Source organism: Pogoniulus pusillus, chromosome 6, assembly GCF_015220805.1.
Source record: "Pogoniulus pusillus isolate bPogPus1 chromosome 6, bPogPus1.pri, whole genome shotgun sequence".
Lineage (NCBI taxonomy): Eukaryota > Metazoa > Chordata > Aves > Piciformes > Lybiidae > Pogoniulus > Pogoniulus pusillus.
This window is the reverse complement of record NC_087269.1, coordinates 44,366,296-44,384,454: the sequence shown is the minus strand read 5'-3', so window position 1 is coordinate 44,384,454 and position 18,159 is coordinate 44,366,296. Positions and strand designations below refer to the sequence as shown.

At 42.9% G+C, this 18,159-nt stretch overlaps 1 protein-coding gene across 1 annotated transcript; it reads right to left on the bottom strand.

The window, feature by feature from the left end:
* Positions 1–3,575: 3,575 nt before the first annotated feature.
* TMEM254 (transmembrane protein 254) lies at positions 3,576–10,324 on the bottom strand. Its single transcript, XM_064145428.1, has 4 exons — positions 10,141–10,324; positions 8,414–8,517; positions 7,219–7,278; positions 3,576–5,128 (listed from the first exon to the last, which is right to left on the bottom strand). Exons 1-4 carry the CDS (start codon positions 10,246–10,248, stop codon positions 5,008–5,010), a joined length of 393 nt encoding a protein of 130 aa, XP_064001498.1. The 5' UTR covers positions 10,249–10,324; the 3' UTR covers positions 3,576–5,007.
* Between the last annotated feature and the right edge of the window lie 7,835 nt (positions 10,325–18,159).

Here is an 18,159-nt window from a genome sequence, read left to right as displayed (position 1 = left end):
TCTTGTCCCAAAATGCAGCAAGTGCATTTGACATGCCATATCAAACTTTCACCAGATCCAGGCCCAGACTCGTGGTTTAATGACCAGAGAAAGATCTCCAGCATTGGGCTGTAATACCTGCCAGTCACTTATTTGATGGCCTTGGTTCTCCTATCACCTTCTTTGCTGTATAACTGTGAGCAGTCTACCATGTACAGGACTTTGACATTTCCAGAGCTTTTTTCTGTTAAGGGCTTTTGCTTTCATGTGCTCCCAGCCTTGTGCTGCATCCCAGTGGAAGGGGAATCTTGCTGAATGTCATGCTCTCCTGAGCCAATGAATTTTCCGTTGCTGAAAAGAGCTTTATTTAGTTTGTTAGTTACAGCTAGAGCAAAAACACAGTGGCTGTGGCTGGAAAATACTCTAGTAAAATATGAAAGCTTTGAAGTAATGCTTCCTAAACTCATAAAACCTGTCTCTCTGAAGAAAGGAAGACCTGGGCAAGTCCTTGAGGAACAGAAGCAGATCAACCGCACATGAGTGCATCCACAGAAAGGTGAGGAGCTGGGCGCAAGAGTGTGCTGGTGGCATCTGAAATCTCTTCTGAATGCAGGTACTCTTACTGCCTAGTAGAGCTCTGAGATTTGTGGGAAATGATGGTGTCTGTGGCAATTTTAATGGTGATAAGAAGTCTAGGATCCCTTTAGAAGGATATTTAGCTTGTGTGGTTTCTAAATGTTGTAAATGGGTTTCCCTATTTTCTTGAGGGGCACCTAAGAGATTTTTGGGTTGAGAGAACAGTTTTGAAGGACACTGATAAATGATACAACAGTATTCCTTACACCTCTCTTTCCTCCTCTCCCTTTCTCCTTCCCAGTCATGCATGTGCTGTAGTGCAGGGGCCTTGTAAATCTCAGTAGAGGGTGCGGAGTGTGCTGTATTACTGCCTCTCCTCTGAGGAGCAACAGCAAAGAAGGTGTTGATAGGGTTTTGTTTCTTTTGCTTTCAATAAACTATGACAATTTCTTGCCCTACAGCAAATTCTATATCCTTAATGAACCAACACCTTGGGTATTTCCAGAGGCTGGCTCAGTTGACTCTCATTGTGTCTTGGAAAATCTGGGTCAGCAGAGAGGCAAAGTGAGACACCATCATGCCGTTCTGGGATAAGTTTTTCATTGCACCCATGCAAAAATGAGCGACAGTGCTTAAGGCTTTAGACATAGTTCTTGGAAACAGGCAGGAGACAGAACATTGTCTCCGGGGAGGCTCAGCAAAGTTTCAGAGCTGGTGCTGCGTTTCCTGACCCAGCTTCGCATCAACAGAGGTTGATTTGAGCAGGGACTTGCCAAACATGCTGACCTGGATTACCTACTTGTCTGTAAGAGCTGCATTACCCTTATTTCATATATTCCACATTTTATAGTTTAAAGGTGAAAATGGATCTGGGTAGTTTGAGTTTTCTCCTCTAACAAAGCTACCGAGCAATCACAGCATAAAAGCACTGTTGTAAGCGATGTGGATAGCTGTGGCTTGCATGACATAATTTCTTTTGATCACCAATGCAGATCAAATAAATAATGTTATATATATATATATATAAATATAAATGCCTAGAAAAACAGGCACTGTTGTTTTAAATTTCCTTGGCATCTGCTTTATCCTGTTAGCATAAAGCATGCTGAATTTTACACATGGGCTTTCATAGCAGGGGTGGTTTTCTAATGTTTTCGAGGTGGATGGTTGAACTATTTATTATTGCCAACAGCCTAGTTAGCAAAAATACCCATCCTTAAAAACCTTTCTTAATGTCAGCTTAGCTTTCTTGGTGATGTGCTTTCTTATTTAGTGCTGTTCTTTAATAGTAGAAGCCCTTTTGGCAGGTCAGGTGGATTGGGTGTCGATGGATGTGGTTTGACATAGTCTAGCCTTTGAGCTGCTGTTCCATTGCTCTTTCCTTCTGTTTTGGAAAGGGTATTTTGATGGCAGTGAAAAGGATTGTTCCATGTGATTAGGAGTAATTCCTTATTGTTGATATTAGGATAGCCTGGAAAAATACTTACCCCTGGTGCAACCAGTGCTGTTTCCAAAGAGCCTGTTCCTAGCCATGAATGGCTCTTTATCAGCTTAGTAAGTTACTGACCTGGATTCATGCTTCCACAGGCTTTTTTTGTAACAGAATTTTGCAAAGTACTGTGGTATGTTTATCTTGCTGTGAGGTGAGGGACACTGTAAGCAAATATTCAGAAATAGTATCACAGTATTATTTGGAATCTTCTCTTTCTGCAGACTTCTTTCTTTACCTTAAGGCTGTTTTGCATGAAAAGCTAGTCAGCATTGCTAATCTCATGCTTCTTGGAGCTGGGGATCTCATGGGCTTCAAGAATGTTAGAAAGAAGGCATCTGGGACAGAGACTGAGAGCAAACATTGTTTGCTTTGTGGGTTTTTTTTATAAACAGTTGGAAAAACACAAGGGCAGGGGAGAAAAAATGTTCCAGAGTAGGTGAGTTCAAGGTACTTGCATTTGTAAAAAGTTGATAGGCAGTGGCCAAGCAGCTCCAAACAGAGCTGCTGAGATCTGTCAAGATAAAAAAAGCCCAAAACCAGCCAACCAACAAACACCCACCAACCCCCCCCAAAAAAAAACCACAAAACATCCAGATTAAAAACAAAACCACAACCCCCCACAAAACAACCCAAAAACCAACCAACCAATGCCCACCAAACCCCAACAAAAAAAAAACCAACCAGATTAAAAACACAAATCCCCCACAAAACAACCCAAACCCCAAAACAACCAACCCAACCTCCTCTCCCCCCAAAAAAAAAGGCAGATAGACTTTGAACTATCTGCTGATGCCACTGTCTGGCTACAACTTATTTTAACTTGAAAATGCTTTTTTACTTCAGTCATTATTTAACTTCCTTTTTTCCTGTCTCCCTTGGGCTGCACTGAGGAGGCTTTTCCCACTGCCTTTCTAAAAGGATGCCCTTATAGTGGAGTCTAACAGTAAACAGTTCACTTCTCAGAGCCCTTGTGAGAAGGCTGTGAAAGCTGTCATGGTGAGCATGCCAAGTGTTTGATGGGCAGACAGGAGGTGGAAGAAGATAGCATAGGAGTTTTCAGCTTATTTACTGATGGAATCAAAACGTGGAAAACAACAGCCAGAAACTCCTATTAGCAAGAAAAAAGTATTTTACCACATTTCCTAAGCCTCTAACTAGCCTTGGCATTACTGTTACACCTTTTCCTCTGTACAGGAACAATATCATAAACATGTTAGGTCAAAGTTATTCTTTTTATCCATTCATATTTTTAATGCTAATTAAGCTCAATCAGAATTCATCCTGAGACAGTATTATCCCTGTACGTGTCTTAGCACCCCAGAGCATCTTTTTCCCAGTTTTGGTGGAGACAAGTCATACCAATGCCTTGCCTTGCCAGAAATGCTAGACTTTGCAGGACTCACTTTGGAAAGCATACATCCAGCAGATGCCATAAGTTGCAGTATGAACACTGCTACTGGTGTAAATATGACACCTACGTATTTTCTACAGACATTTCTTTCCAGGATAAATCAAACAGGGAAGCAACTTCTTCACTTTTGAAAGTTCTTTATTCCAGGATCACAGACTAAAAGGTTACACAGTGAAACAGAGCTTGGGATTTTGACATTCCTGTTGGATTTTTAGCCAGTAAACATGAATTTCTTCTTCTCTACAGAGTTACCAGTTTGACATTTAAAATCCTAACCCACCATTCCAAACCGTTCAGCTCTCCATGCTTTTAGCACCCACTGAAAAGCAGGAACTTCATGCACCTGTGCTTGAGTAAGACTTCTCCCTCAGAAGTGTTACAGTCTGTAGATGCTGCACAAGGCATAAGTTTGTTACTGTCTTCTGAAGCTCTCTGTCAGAGGAAGAACTACCTTTTCTTCTTGTTTGTTCCAGAGCAGTAGCACCACAGGCATCATTGCAACTCCCCACACCGTAGTTAGTATTTTAAATGGTTATTGCTTTGAAAAGTGCTAAAACAAGACTGGGTAAATTCTTGTTCAAATATTCAAAAGTGAAAGACAGTATGATAAAAGGCTCACTACACACAAAGAACTACTCTGAAGGGTACTTAAGATGGTCTCTCAACCCCAGAATTAAGGATATCAGCATCTAGGAAACAGCAGTGTATGCTGAGCTTACTACCTACACTTAATGTTACTCACTAAACTATTCAGCTAGGTTTTGGAATGCTAATTGATTGGGTTTTTCCTTGTATAATAAATTATTTATTTTAAAAGCTGCCCTCAAAGCTACAGGGTTGCTGCTTCATTTTATACTAACTCCAAGACTGAAATCTTCATTCAAAAGATGAGGTCATGCTGCATGAACTTTAAGGCACATGTATTAAACCAAGTTTAAGTGCTTTATGTATCCAAGCTCATCACTGCACCTGAACTTGAACTGAGAGTTGGTCTTTTTAATGTGCCTGCAGCACTTTAGTGGTCTGTCCCTCATGCAAGAAAAGCAGCTGACAAAACAAAGTACAAACAGCAGGTTCCAACAACAAAAGCCAGTAAAACTTCCTGTAGGGAAAAATATAGGCAAATTTAAATCCTATCACAAAGCAGGTGCAAGTTACCAGGTGGCTGTAAATAACTCCTTGTACAAGAACACTCCTCCACACAAAAAGGTAACTCATCAACCACTACTACCAGATGTTAGAGACTTGCCAATGACAATCAAAGTATATAATCCATGTCAAAAACTGCAGAGAAGCAACTCTTGGCTTCTTTGAAAATAAATAGGATCAAACTTGGTGGAGACCAAAGGGATTGATTTCTGCTGAACTATCCGCAGGGCCCAGTGAAGTATCCCCTTGTTTAATAACAGGAGAGTTACTTGCCTAGAAGGGCACAACATCATGTAGCATGAATGTAATTTGGCTAATTACAGCACCCAGACATGTAAGTGAGGATATTTTCTGGAAAATGAGGATGAAGAAGGTAAGAAGTAACTTCCTTCACGATCTTCTAGTGCTGCTTCTTGGTTGAAGGTTTGTAATTCACCAGCAGACCAAAGGAAGCATACCCAAATAACAGTGTCTGAACGAACCATTGAAACTGAACTGCTGGGTCAGTGATTCCTTTAGATCTGAAACAGTAACAAAAGCATAAAACGTGTTAAAACACATTCCAGACTATACTATGACACTTACAAAGTAATGTTGGATATTTCTACCTATCCTTGATACATCAGACTTGATTAGAACATTCCAATTTAGCATCCTTAACTTCAATCTACTGAGACTTACTTGCTGTGCTAACAGACCAGTTCTTGTGATTTTAGTAGATTTTAAGCTGTCTACAAAACCAAAAGGCTCTTTCAGAGATTTCTTGCATGCAGTTTCCTCAACAGTACATAAACTACAAGCTCAGCCTATATTATTTGAAACTACTTATCCTACAAGTTTATGTACAAAGAACCAAGAAATTAGAGTAGCTTAATACTAACCCTAATATACAAATTTGAATATAACTTCTTGTTGACTACAGTTAGTAAATGTAGGCTTTATGCTAGCAGGACAAAGAGGCCTCACAGTTACTGTATGATGCAGGATGGAGAAGCACTGTTACCTGAACTGTGGCTAGAAAAACACAGGCACAAGTGGGCTCAAGACACCTGACTTTTGAAGGTGAGATCTTCCTATGTCAGTTAGTTTTAACTCAGCATGTGTATTTTTTCTGTATATTACAGAAAATGTCCCTTTTTTTTCTCCACCTCCTTGTTGCTAAGAAATACTACTGAATTTTCAGATAAAATAATTAGTATAAACATGATAGCAAAACCAGTGGATTTCACTCCTCCAGCAAATAATTATGTCAACCATAACTCATTAGTTTACAAGGGAGCTCCCTCTGCTGAACTCTACTAGAACAGTTTAGCCTCTAGTGCACAAAACAACTGTTCAGCAAGCCTTGCTTAACACAGCATTTCTCAATCTTTATTCTTACACTGTCTTAGCAGCTGTGAAAACCCTTTTTTTATAATCCTAGCTGCAGTGTTTCCAAGTCAGTGCAGAAACTGGCAGAGGTAGGGCTTCAGAAATTTACCTGCCCAGACAAAGTGGGCCACATACAGAAATTGGCCAACAGCCAATTACAGTGCTACTAACACTTAACAACTTTGTATCTGCTTACTTGCTAGTTCTTTCTCATGCCTTCTTCATGATGTTTGGAAGTAGACAATCATATGAGTAAACAGTATATGGTCTTTGGTGCTTACAGTAAAATACAGCTGTTCAGTAATCTACAGAGGTCTGCCTGAAGAGATGATGATGGACAAGTAATGTATGCTCTCTTATGGGCTTTAGCACTACTACTCTAAAACTTAATTATCTTCATTGTAATACATCCATTTAGTACATTCACTGTTAATTAAATTCCCTCATGCTTAAAAACCCCCTTAAGCCTATATTCCTATCTGCAGCATCAGAATTAAAGCTACCATTTTTTTACCAGCTGCAGCTTTAAATTATTACTAACTCCCATTCTGAAGGCTGAAAATGTCCATCCGTATTCTGTTATCTCAAGAACCACCTTCAATAGCTTTCCATAGAACAAAATCCCTTTGCCTCCAAGAGATGTTTCTTGAGAAGCCTGTGACAGACAACTCTGAACTGTTACTTACTACCAAGAAAATCCAAATGAACAGAAAGCTGATGTGTTTGGACAGCATACCTTTCCAAACAATTTGTTATCCTAACAGAAGATTTAGTTGGCCTTGCTTTTACAGTCTGATAAGTCAAAGTGCTTTATCCCACAAATAACAGTAGATCTTAAATAGGCCCAAATGGATGTGTCCAATTGTACTCTCGTGACAGAGACACAATGATTTAAACAGGCAGTCTCAAACTTGTGATGAGGTAAGGTCTGATGAAGTTCTAAGACCTGAAGTCACCAGGTGATTTCTACAGTATCTGTTGTTCCCTCTGCTTTCTGAAATGCACTGTGAACAGTGAATTCAGAGGCAGGCAGACAAGCTCTGGCAAACCTTGCTGATGCCAGTTCTGCAAGTTTTCATCCCATACTTCTGCCACCCTGTACAAGTGACCTCTAGCAGAGTTTGCAGTCGCCTCTTGTAATAATATTACTGCTAAGCATCATCAAAATCAGGCTGTTTCAAGCTCTTTTATCAGAAATCCTTTGGAGTATCTGTTGGGGTAAGAGGAGGGAGGAACTTACTGGCATAACTTTATACCATACAAGGCTTCTACTATGTGAATCAACCAGGACACCCAGAACCTGATAAAAAGAAAACATGATTTATTTGTTGAAACTTAGGGAGAAGACTGGTATCTAAGATGCACTATGCAGAGTGTAGAACTGAAGTGCCACAGAAGAGACATAACATTTCAACATAGAATAGAAGGTGTGTTTCTTCTCTTGAAAAAAAAAACCCTACTTGTGTAGTCTTAAAAGAAACTGAAGTCCACTGAGAATGTTTGAGGAATTTTAACTCATGTTTTATGACTGGACCTGCCAATCCAAGTATCCACTGCATGTTTCCAAAACTTTCAGCACTTAAGCCAAAGGCTTAGTGAAAGTAGCCCAAGTTAATCTTAGTTAAGCATACAAAATCTACCCTTTTGCTAGCACAAGTATTTTTAGTGCTCCTCATGAATTACTGAAGTTTTTATAGGGTTAGTTCTATGAAAAAATAACCTTGCATGTATAAATCCAGAGCATATAATATGGCTTGGTTAGTCAAACTTAGTCTACAAATCTTCATATATAATATTTTGGTAAGAAGACAAGTCACACAGGATATTCAGTTGGGCTCAATTCAATACCATCCTGGAACAAAAAATGTTCTGAGTAAAGACAAAGCAAGGATGCATAGTAAAATAAAAGAGAAAGTCTTGCTGTCTTATTGTCTTTACAGGACACCAGTAAATGAGAGGTCTGCTTACAAGGAAGTGTTTTCATCTCTCTGGTTCATTAAATACAGAATGTAAGTTTTGGAACCCATGAAATCTTGGCACTATGTAGTTTCTTCTTTCTCACATGAACACAATCACGGTAAGTTAGCAGCAGCACAGAAAATGTTCTTTAACTCTTTAAACTATTAACTTTAGGAGGTCTCACATATTGATTAATAACTGCCTCCAGAAGTAGTATGTCAATTTCCTTTCTCACTGGTATGACACAGATACCAAATTCTCAGTTACATTTTAAAACTCTCATTCTGTTCTTAGCTTATCTAGTCTTCTATATAATTATTACCTCACACCCTTAGTTGTAATGAGCTTGAAAGGAGAGCTCTTCAAATGTAATTAACCAATAGGTTACAGGAAAGCTTGTTAAGACAGACTAAGCAGAAGACTCAAAGAGAGGCAACCAGAGAGATGCAACATAATTATAGTGAGATGTAACTTACCCATAGCACACCCATTTGTGGTGGTTTTGCACTAAATAATTAAGGAAGGTACCAAATACTCCCAAATAACTATAAGGTATAGTTGAAGGCCAAAGTGTTACCCACTGAAAGAGAGGAGGGAAAAAAGTTAGCTTACTTCATAGTAGAATTACTATCAAATTGACCTTCACATTAGCTTCACCTCCACCCCACCAGGTCTGCTGCTCATCTATTCATAGCATTTCAAGTCCTTTATTCCATTAACCTTGTCCAAGACCCGTAGAGCCTTCTAAAGCATGCTTACTTAGTAAGATTCAAGCCTAAGACATTTCTTTTCCTTGACATCCAAGACACAAGTTTAAAGTTGCCGCACACCAAGACTGCGTCTGCACGTTAAGTGGCATTTAAGTCGTAAGCTCATTACCTATTAGACAGGGTAGCTGCCAAAAATACATTTTCTGTGTCCTGAAGAAGTTCATCTGATGCAGTTGAGCTAAAGAATTCAAACAACGACTAGACAGAGAAGGAGGGATAACTACTTTTCTATGAGTAGGGAACGCCCCTTAAAAATGGCACATTGTGCTTCGTTTTGAATAGGGCACAGAAGGTAACTGAACACAAAACCCAAGACCAAAGCTGCACTCAGCTGTTGCTAAGTTGTCTGCAGTGCTTATCACTGTCTACCTTTATTTTTAACAAGCTGTGGAGGAAAAGCAGGGAGTCAACAAACTGTGCACTTTAGAGTCCACTGGGTAAATGCTAAGCTTACTCAAAGCTCACCTTGGTTTATCTCTCCTCTGCTGTCAGTGCTGCAGTTTCTAACTATGTAAATTTGGCTATGCCAAGGATGTGGCAAGATGATGGATTTAAACAGGAAATCTGCTTAAAGCTCGTTCTATTTCTTGGAATAGTCCAAAAGCTGGTTTGTAAGCTGTTTGGCCTGCCTTGACCATCATTTTTTTTCAGTGGTGGCACTTATCTGTCGAAAATCCATGCATAAGAAGAAGATACACTCTGTGAAAACCAACAGCTGCCCTTCATGAACTTGTCTGATACAGAAAAGCTGTCCCGAGTCTCCCCACTCCAGTAATCTGACAGCCCCTTTTCAGAAATGGAGCCAGCACAGGGACTGAGATGTCTGTTCTCCAACACTTGTCTAACTACGCTACCAGACAATACAGTCTCTAACTACAGCTGTCACTTGTAAAAGCATCTTGTTGAGGACGTAACCAGTGGCTGTCCCAGAGCAAGTGCCGATTTTGTGACGGCTGAAGGCACCTTCATAGGCTGCTAGCGAAGCCAACCCGGACAGGCTGCAGCACTGGGGTGAGCGTAAGCGCCCCCGGGACGCTGTGCACATCCCGTGCCACAGCCTCGCTTCGCTCTGGAATCCCATGCAAGTATTTGTTTTTTATCTCCGACCTTCTTCCGTGGATTTTCTCAAGTTTCTCACAAGTTGACCCCAAGGTATCCTTTCCAGTTTCCTTTCCCCTCTCCCCCCCCGCGGTGTATGTCAGCCAGTGGCGTTTCCACAGACGCTGCGAGTACAGAGGAAGCGTTTCCCAAGCCCTGCACCTTCCCGGCCCCCTGCCAGGCCCGCTGCGGACGGCCGCCGCTGTGGTAGCAGCCAACCCACGGAGGTCCCCATCTGGTGCGTGAGTTTTGCAGCTCCAGCTCTGCGGACTCCGGGGAGCCGCTGCAGGCCTGCACCCAAGGCCCGCGGGTCCCCCCACCCCGCTGTTCCTTACGCCGAGAACGATCATGCCGAAGATGATGGCGATCATAAAGATGAGCCGGGAGCGCTGGAAGTGGCAGCTGCCATCGCGGGGTCGCTCCGCGCCCGTCACCGCCGTCATCTCTGCGAGGCCGCCGCCGGCTGCCGCTCTGCGCGCCGGGAGCCGCTGCCGCCGCTGCTAAGGCGGCCGCGGGGGGGCGGGGCCGGGGCGGGGCCGGCCTGCCGGTGACACGCGGGGGTGGCTCCTCCGCAGCCGGGCGGTGCCAGGTGCCTGCGCCCCGGGGAACGGGGCGTGCCCTGCCGTGCCAGCGTGTGTTCCGCCGGGATGTGCTGTGCCGCTGACCCTGGCCGCGGTGCTGCCGACGGGGACGCGGCGATGCCTCCCAGGGCCCGTGTGGTGCTGCCCCGGGCGCCAGGCGGGGCAGAAGTGGCGCTAGGGGCGAACGTAGGCAGCGATCGCGCTGTGTGCAGAGGCACCTTCAGGTGACGGTGGCGGCCCCTGCCATGAGCCGGTGACCCTGTGACCACGGCGGCAGTAAGAGCGAGCTGTGCCCGGCCGAGAGGTGGGACGGTGGCGTGTCCCCGGGTTCGGCGGCCATGTGCAGGGGCAGTCGCGGCTCGTCACTTCCTTCAGTGGGCCTGCCTGCGGCTGCCTCGTCACCGCACCGTGCGGCCGGCCCGGCCGGGCTGGTAAGAGAGGGAGAGGGGTTTATGGTCAGGAAGCCGACCAGCCCCGAGGCGGCTCTGCCCCGTGAGCAGAACCGTAGTTCACGAAAGGCAACACTCGTGGTGAGCTTTTCATCCCGACTCTACAGCTACAGCCCCCCGCTCCAGGGATGGAGGAAAGGCAGAAAAAGTGGGAAGCAGCAGATTTAGTGCCCACGGCTCCACTCCACGCATGTCCAGACACGCACTGACATCCTCCATGAACGCTCCCGTCAACTCTCTGCACCTTTCCCGGCCAGCCCTCGCTTCTCAGCTCGGCGGTGAACAGTGCCGTAGTTAGAGCACGAGTGCCCTCTTGTGGCACAAAGGGTGAAGTGAACACAGGGGCAGAGGAGATTGAAAGGCGTCCTCCTTCCCACGGCTGCCAGCGGCACCCGCAAGGTGCAGAAGATTCTGTTCGGTGCAGACGTGCCCTGTAGCACCGGCGCAGCCCCCAGTGCGTTAGAATTAGCAGTGGGTGCCTCTAGGTCCCCTTCAATCAAAAACTGAATAATTCAGTCCTACGATTCAGACTATTAGGTGGTGCTTTCTCTTTTGAAACCTACTGATTTAAAGTGTATTAAATGCAGAGTTTTCTGCTCTGCCGTTTTGGGATAGACTCCAAGTCCGAAGAAGTCACTAGCATCTTGGGAAAGGTACCCGCAGATAGAAATGTTGGAGGCGGGGGGGTCCCGTGCTTTCGTTTGAGCGTTGCTACCTTGTTTGCTTGACTTGGACTTTGACAGCATAGAAGATAAGGCGAGAAATGTCGCCTGTGCTGTCCTCCTTGCCTGGAGGCTAAATATGCTGCTCTTTTAACTATGTGGTAACGGCGAGCCTGTAAGGCACTTTTCTTCGACAACTAATGCAGCAAGTCCTGACGTTTTCCCAGCATGAGCACAGACAGTGTTGCAGAAAAGGGTGGCTGTCGAAGGGGGTTGACTTCACACGCGTTTGGATTAGTTTTGTTCTGTCCTAAACCAAAATTCCGTTTCCCTGTTTCTGTATTTCCTTCGCAGATATTCTTGCCCAAAGCTCTGTGCTTGTTCTGACGAGGTGTTCCGTGGGGATTACGGGAGAGTTTGGTAAGACATTCCCACAGCGGTAAAGGCTGTTTCTGGGAGGCCACCTGTGAAGCTGGCTGCATGGATTACCAAATCGCCTGGGTTGCTTTTCTAATACAAGGGAGAACACAACAAGCTCTGCCCACGCACTTCTAATAAGGACAGAATAAGGCAGTTAGATCAGAACGGAAAGAAGAGCAAAGCTTCTGAAAAGGGTGGATGTGCTGCTCCGCGGGGGTGACAGGAGAGGGCAGTCGAGCACACAGGAAAGCACTGCCGCCGCTGTGGCAGGAAGGTGTCGCAATCTTGGATCTGGGGTGTGTAACCAGCAGCAGGGGACGGAGGGCCAAATCCTTCCCCTTCCTACTGCCTCTTGAGGGAGGGCACGAATCTGGGCTGCTTGTGTATCTCTGTGCACGCTTGCCTTGTTAGACTGGCTTTGGTGGCCAAAAGCAGTCATGCGAGGCCAGAGATGGTATGTGGATGATGATGATGTGTTGTCCTCTCAGCCACACGCCAGTGAAGACTGCCCACGCCACGTCCCCTTGGGCAGAGGCAGGGAAACTGACTTGCCCTTCTTTTTCTCTCACCGACAGTACTGATTTGTGTTTAAATCATTTACGTTTAAGTGACATTCTTCCTGTCCCAGGTGGACGTTGGTCACAAAGAGAAGCCTGTCTTCATGGGTAACACAGCCCTGATTTCCTGCCGGTGTTGATGCGGGCATCTCCACGGCTTGAACTTGAAAGAGGAATAGGTGGTGAAGACAACTGCCTGCTCAGACCTTTTGTGGGGCTGGGCCTTCAGCAGTCCCTTTTCTAATCCAGGGCAACATTACAACCTGACCATTTTAAAGAAGGCTTTCTCTTGACCAAGTGATGAGCCTTTGGGGTATTGAAGAAGCCGGATAGAGTTTTCCAGATTTTCTAAAGTCAGAAGTCTGGTAGCATTATCTACTCTGGCCAGCACTGTCCTTTAAATTTTAAACTTTACCCTTGTTTCTCTGAAATTATCTCAGCAAATTGCACTTATTTAAAGGATACTTTTCAGGAGTAATTTTATCTTATTTTGAGGCCATCCAAAGACATAGAATCCGCTGCTTCCAAAGATTAATCTTTCTTGTGTTTCTTGGTGTTGTGCCTATCAACTAATTTTGAGTGAGTAATTTTCCAGAGTCTAACTGTAAAGCTTGCTCTATCATAGAATCATAGAATCAAGCAGGTTGGAAGAGACCTCCAAGATCATCCAGTCCAACCTCTCCCCCAGCCCTAGCCAGTCAACTAGACCATGGCACTCAGTGCCTCATCCAGTCTTTTCTTTTTCATATTTAGCAAAGTGTTTGCAAATATGCCTTCATATTTTGTGACCAATGTTAGCTACCTTCAAGGCTTTGACACTAGAAGCATTGATTATCTATGGACTGAATTTATTGACAATTAGAAACTCCAAATCCCAAACACTGTTTTGTGAATTACTGAAAAAAAAAAAAAGCAGACTCTATTTACTTTGCCAAGTTCACAGAAAATACAACTATTTCTGCATGCTTTTACCACAGCTCTGAAATCTCTACCTTTTCATTTTTTTTCTTAGCTTCCCTCTTAATTGGTGCCACAAAGTGGTTGGATTAAGATCTGTTGTGCTCTTATGGGCGGGCAGTCCTAATAGCATTCCACACACTAAAATATCACCAGCACTGAGGGCAGTGACTGGATGATCTTGGAGGTCTCTTCCAACCTGGTTGATTCTATGACTCTCTGATCACAGGCAGCTCTGGCCATGGTTCCTAGAAGACAGTTTCAAATATAGTTTGGAACGTGTATCTCTGTTGTGACAGGATTAACACAGCTTCATGTTCTTTCTCAGGTGTTTCCTATGCTATAGAACATAGAGATACTGGTAGCTAGCAAACAGCACAGCTGCCATGGTGACAACAGGGCTCTTAGCCATTTGGAGATGAGCTAATCTAGCTTTACCCTGCTTCAGGCTGCACAGATTGCTAAACTGCTCTATTTTTTTTAGTAGTCAAGGCTATATAAATTAGAACTAAAGCATAATCTTTAAAACAAGTCAGAAAAAAATTAGCTACAAACATATTTCCTTTCACTTGCATCACTTGGTTTAGACTTCAGATTAGGTTGGTAGTTAAAGCCAAAACTACCTTTAAAAAATCTGACTGAAAAGAGATACTTACTGTGAGAGCAACAGGCAAAGAATACTGGCTGTACAGTCACATCAAAATGTGATGTATGAGCCTCTTTTGGATTTCAAAGACAACTACATCTGTTTAAAAAGAAAAAAAAGGTGTGGGGTTTTTTTTCACTGAAGTTATGTCTGTAGGGTCCAGACATCTCCATAGCCCAAATGGAAAGAGAAACGGCTTAGTTCTGCTGAAATTAACAAAACGGACCTGGGCAATCTTCCTGCTTCATCCTTGAGATGTAGCTGGCCCATTTCACGCACTATTTAGCTCAATACATCACTCTCTTAGCTTTTCAATTCCCGAGGTTTCTGCTGCACCTACTAATTGCGGAATCTTGCTCCCCCTTCAGTTGAGGAACATTTGCTATCTCTAACTTAGAGATATTGGCTATCTCACTTCCATCGGCAAGTACAATGGGTGTTTGCCAGCTAGTCTGCCTCTTTTGTTTGGTGTTCTTGGTAGATGCCGGAGACTAGATAGAGACACGTTAGTTCTTCTGTCCTTTAAAATTCTTCTTCCTTAAAGAAAAGGAGGAGAGTGGGAGGGTTAGTCTAGTTGAGACCAATCTTTCTGGTATGAGTCATCTCACTGGAGTCAGCGAGGTGGCTTGTGTAACAGCGACTTAAGAGTTAGGGGATTTGGCTTCTTCTAGGAAGTTGCTTGGAAATGAACTTCAGCCAGCTTTAAACTGGTAAAAAAAGCTGAGCTGTATTCAGTAGAAGTCACCTAGAGAGATGAAATTATTATTTTATTATTTTTTAATCAGGGATAAATTACAAAATGCTGTAATGGAGCTGCTGCAAGCAACGTTTGGTTCCTAACGTAAATAGTTACCGTGACTGTTCCTCTGTTGCTTATAAATGGGAAATGAAAGATTATTTCACTTTCATCTTATCATTCTAGGGTTAGTGAAGCTAAGAAAAATGCAGTCCTTTAAAATATTTGATGGGGCAGTTTGACAAGCATTTCAGTTTTGAGGTGAATGGTCAGGATTTTTAGTAGACTCCCATACTTAGTAAAAAATTAGACTCCTGAGATGCACATAAGAAGAAACAATGGCGTGTAGCAGTCCTGCTTTTTGTGGCAAGGAATATCCTTTGAGATTTGGAAGTAAATGAACCTTTGCTATATCTCTGCTGTGTCCTCCTCATAGCTAAATGGATTCCTTGGATGTTTGATAAAGCAAATTCTCTGCTATCACATTTTTTTAATGCAACTTGGTGCCATGGTCTAGCCTTGAGCTCTGTGGTAAAGGGTTGAACTTGATGATCTGTGAGGTCTCTTCCAGCCCTGATGATACTGTGATACTGTGATAATTCAAGCCTTGGAAATTACCAGTTACAAAGGGCCCAGCCAAATATTTGTTCTTTGCAAAGTTTAAGAACTAATACTTATAAGCTATAAAAGTGTGAGTTTCTGGTTCATTTTACTACAACTTCAGTTTGTACATTTTAGAGATTAATTTGTGTTCTATATGCTTAAATCTTAACAGTATCACTGTGGGGTTTTTTTTTAGCTATTAAAAAGTAAGAGAAAGGTGAAGCTTGACATGCTTCAGCCAACATTGCATTGATAAGCCCTTCTAAATAGAAAGCCAAGGCTCACTCGTTTGAAGCTTAGGTACAGTTGTGCCTTTTACAGTTCTGCATTTGTTTTTATTGATGTCAGTTGGGAGTCAACAACTTTAATCCTATTCAAAACATTTTGTGAACATTTCCAATGGCTTTCTATTATTGTGTGAGGTAGCTTTAGAAATGAAACTCCAGTTGATAGTGGTTGGATTTATGCTGCAAGCATTTGGTGGGGTGTTTATTTTGAAAGTAGATACGTTCTACAGGTATTTTACAGGATTTATTTTTTTAAAGAGTTGTGGGGAAAAAATCTTTGATGTATACTAAATATACCTTGCAAAGATAAATTACATGTAAACAGCCAGCCCTAACATTGATCATGTTAGAAAAGCCTGCACAGTTTATTCAAGACTGCACACCAGTAACCCACAGCATTATAAACTAATTAAAACAGGCTGAAGGAGTAAGTCTCCATCAAACCATCAGATTCTTGATGTTGTCTTCTGCCCCTTAAGCACTTGCTGACAGCAGATGTGTAGTTTAATACATAGTATTTGCAATCTGATGTCATTTTATGATTCTCTAAGAAAGAATTCCTAACTCCTGGATTCTGCTTCCTGTTTTCATAGACACTGCCTTAGGTTGTAAAGTTCTTCACCTGTTTGTAGTAAACATAGGAGCATAGTATTGGGAAAAAGAAAGGCTTACAATTAGCTCACTGCTCTTGAGGGTCTCTTTGGACCAGCTATTTGTATCTTTATCATGCTTCTCAGTTAATGAACAAGTCATGTCAACTGACACAGCTTTTCTTGAGTGGTTTTCTCCTTACATGGCTGGAATAGGAATACTCTGATGGAAAAGCCAACTGTAGTACAAAAAAAGACAGCATAGCTCTAGCAGAGAAAATGGATCACTAGCAGATGGGTGAGATGGGTGGAAAGCACATTTGATTACACCCCCATGGGTGGAGATGTCCTTTGGGACATGAGAAGGAGGACTGACAAGGGAGGTTAAAGCAATAGTTCTTTGAACAGGGAGGAGAAGACTCCAGACAACTTGTCTCCAGTCCCAGCAGACTAGCCTTAAGGCCAAATTCACTCATCTTTAGGTGACTGGTTATCGTAATCATGTTTGGCAAGCTATGATGTTGAGATTTGTTGTATTTCTGTAGTATCACATCAGTGTGTTTGTACTCTGACAGCAAAAGAAAAAGATACAGTCGTTGTCCTAAAATATCTGCAGTTCAAGGGCCTGATCCTTTCGGGTGTTAAGAGTCCACAGGTATTTCTGGAGCCATCAGTCATGGGGCATCTGCCAGTTACACAGACGCATGGGTAAGGATGACGACAGAGACAGCCTTACAATGGAAAGGAGACAAAGGAGGAGACAGCAGAGAGTATGAGGAAAAGAATTACCATAATGTGATGCAGACTCTGAACCTCACTGGACTGGGTACGAAATCCTGCTACATTTAAATGAAATTCCATCTGTCTAGATGCTCAAGCAAAGCAAAAGCTTGCCAGACTGAACGGCACTCAGTTATCCACTGGAGGTCTCATCTGGACTCCAGGAAGACATTTTTGGCACTATTTTTGTTTGACATTTCTTGAGTCAGGATTTTAGTAAACACAGGTTTGCTACTACACAGCTCCTGTGCAACTTTTCTGCTTGGCATTCCAAAGGCTCGTGAACACTGATAATCTGTCTTAGGCTTCTTAAAAGTGGAAATCCTACTCCAGCCCATTCCTGAGCTATTTCAGACTCTGCTTTGCTGATTCAGCCATCCCAGTGGACATTATAACTCTTATTATGCCCAGGCTCAGTTAGTCCAAACTCTAGAGCAGTGTTCTGTGTGACTGTGTGAGGTAGAGCTGGCCTACAGAAGGCAGATTTCCCTCCACCAGAGCAAACGACTTGGTAATGCAATGGAGTGGGAGCACTAATTGCTACATTCCCAGCAAGTCTATGCTGTTCTACATCCCTCTCCCACAACAACTGCCCACAGGAAATATGAATGGTATTGTACACCACTGGGCTACCTTTAATAGAAGACACACAGTGTGCAAATATTTCACTTTCAGATTTACCTGAGTCTTATTTTCTTTAAAATTTCAGGCAGTCTTCTCTTTGAAAGGAATGGCAATTTCTTTCAAGATTGTCACAGGACTCAAAACCTCACCAGCACACAGCATAATGATAGTACAAGTAACTGTCCAGAAAATAGATTACTGTTACAACTCAGCAATGGAGTTTGAGATCTCACTGAGAATGCAAGGTCAGTGCTAATCAAAAAAGCAAATGTTAGGAACTATTGGGAAAGCAGTGGAGAATAAACACTATCATCATAATATGTAAATCACTATCATCATAATATGTAAAACACTATCATCATAATATGTAAATCACCTCTACATTTTAAATTCTGAGTCATTCTAGTCTTTCCTTCTCAGCAAAGGAATAGCAGAAACAGAAAAGGCTCTGAAAAGGGTAAT

Coding starts and splice junctions, on each gene's coding strand:
- TMEM254 (XM_064145428.1), bottom strand. CDS start 10,248: ATGACGGCGGTGACGGGCGCGGAGCGACCCCGCGATGGCAGCTGCCAC. Junction 7,279..8,413: donor CACAAATGGGTGTGCTATGG/GTAAGTTACATC, acceptor TCTTTTTATCAG/GTTCTGGGTGTCCTGGTTGA. Junction 5,129..7,218: donor TATGGTATAAAGTTATGCCA/GTAAGTTCCTCC, acceptor TTACTGTTTCAG/ATCTAAAGGAATCACTGACC.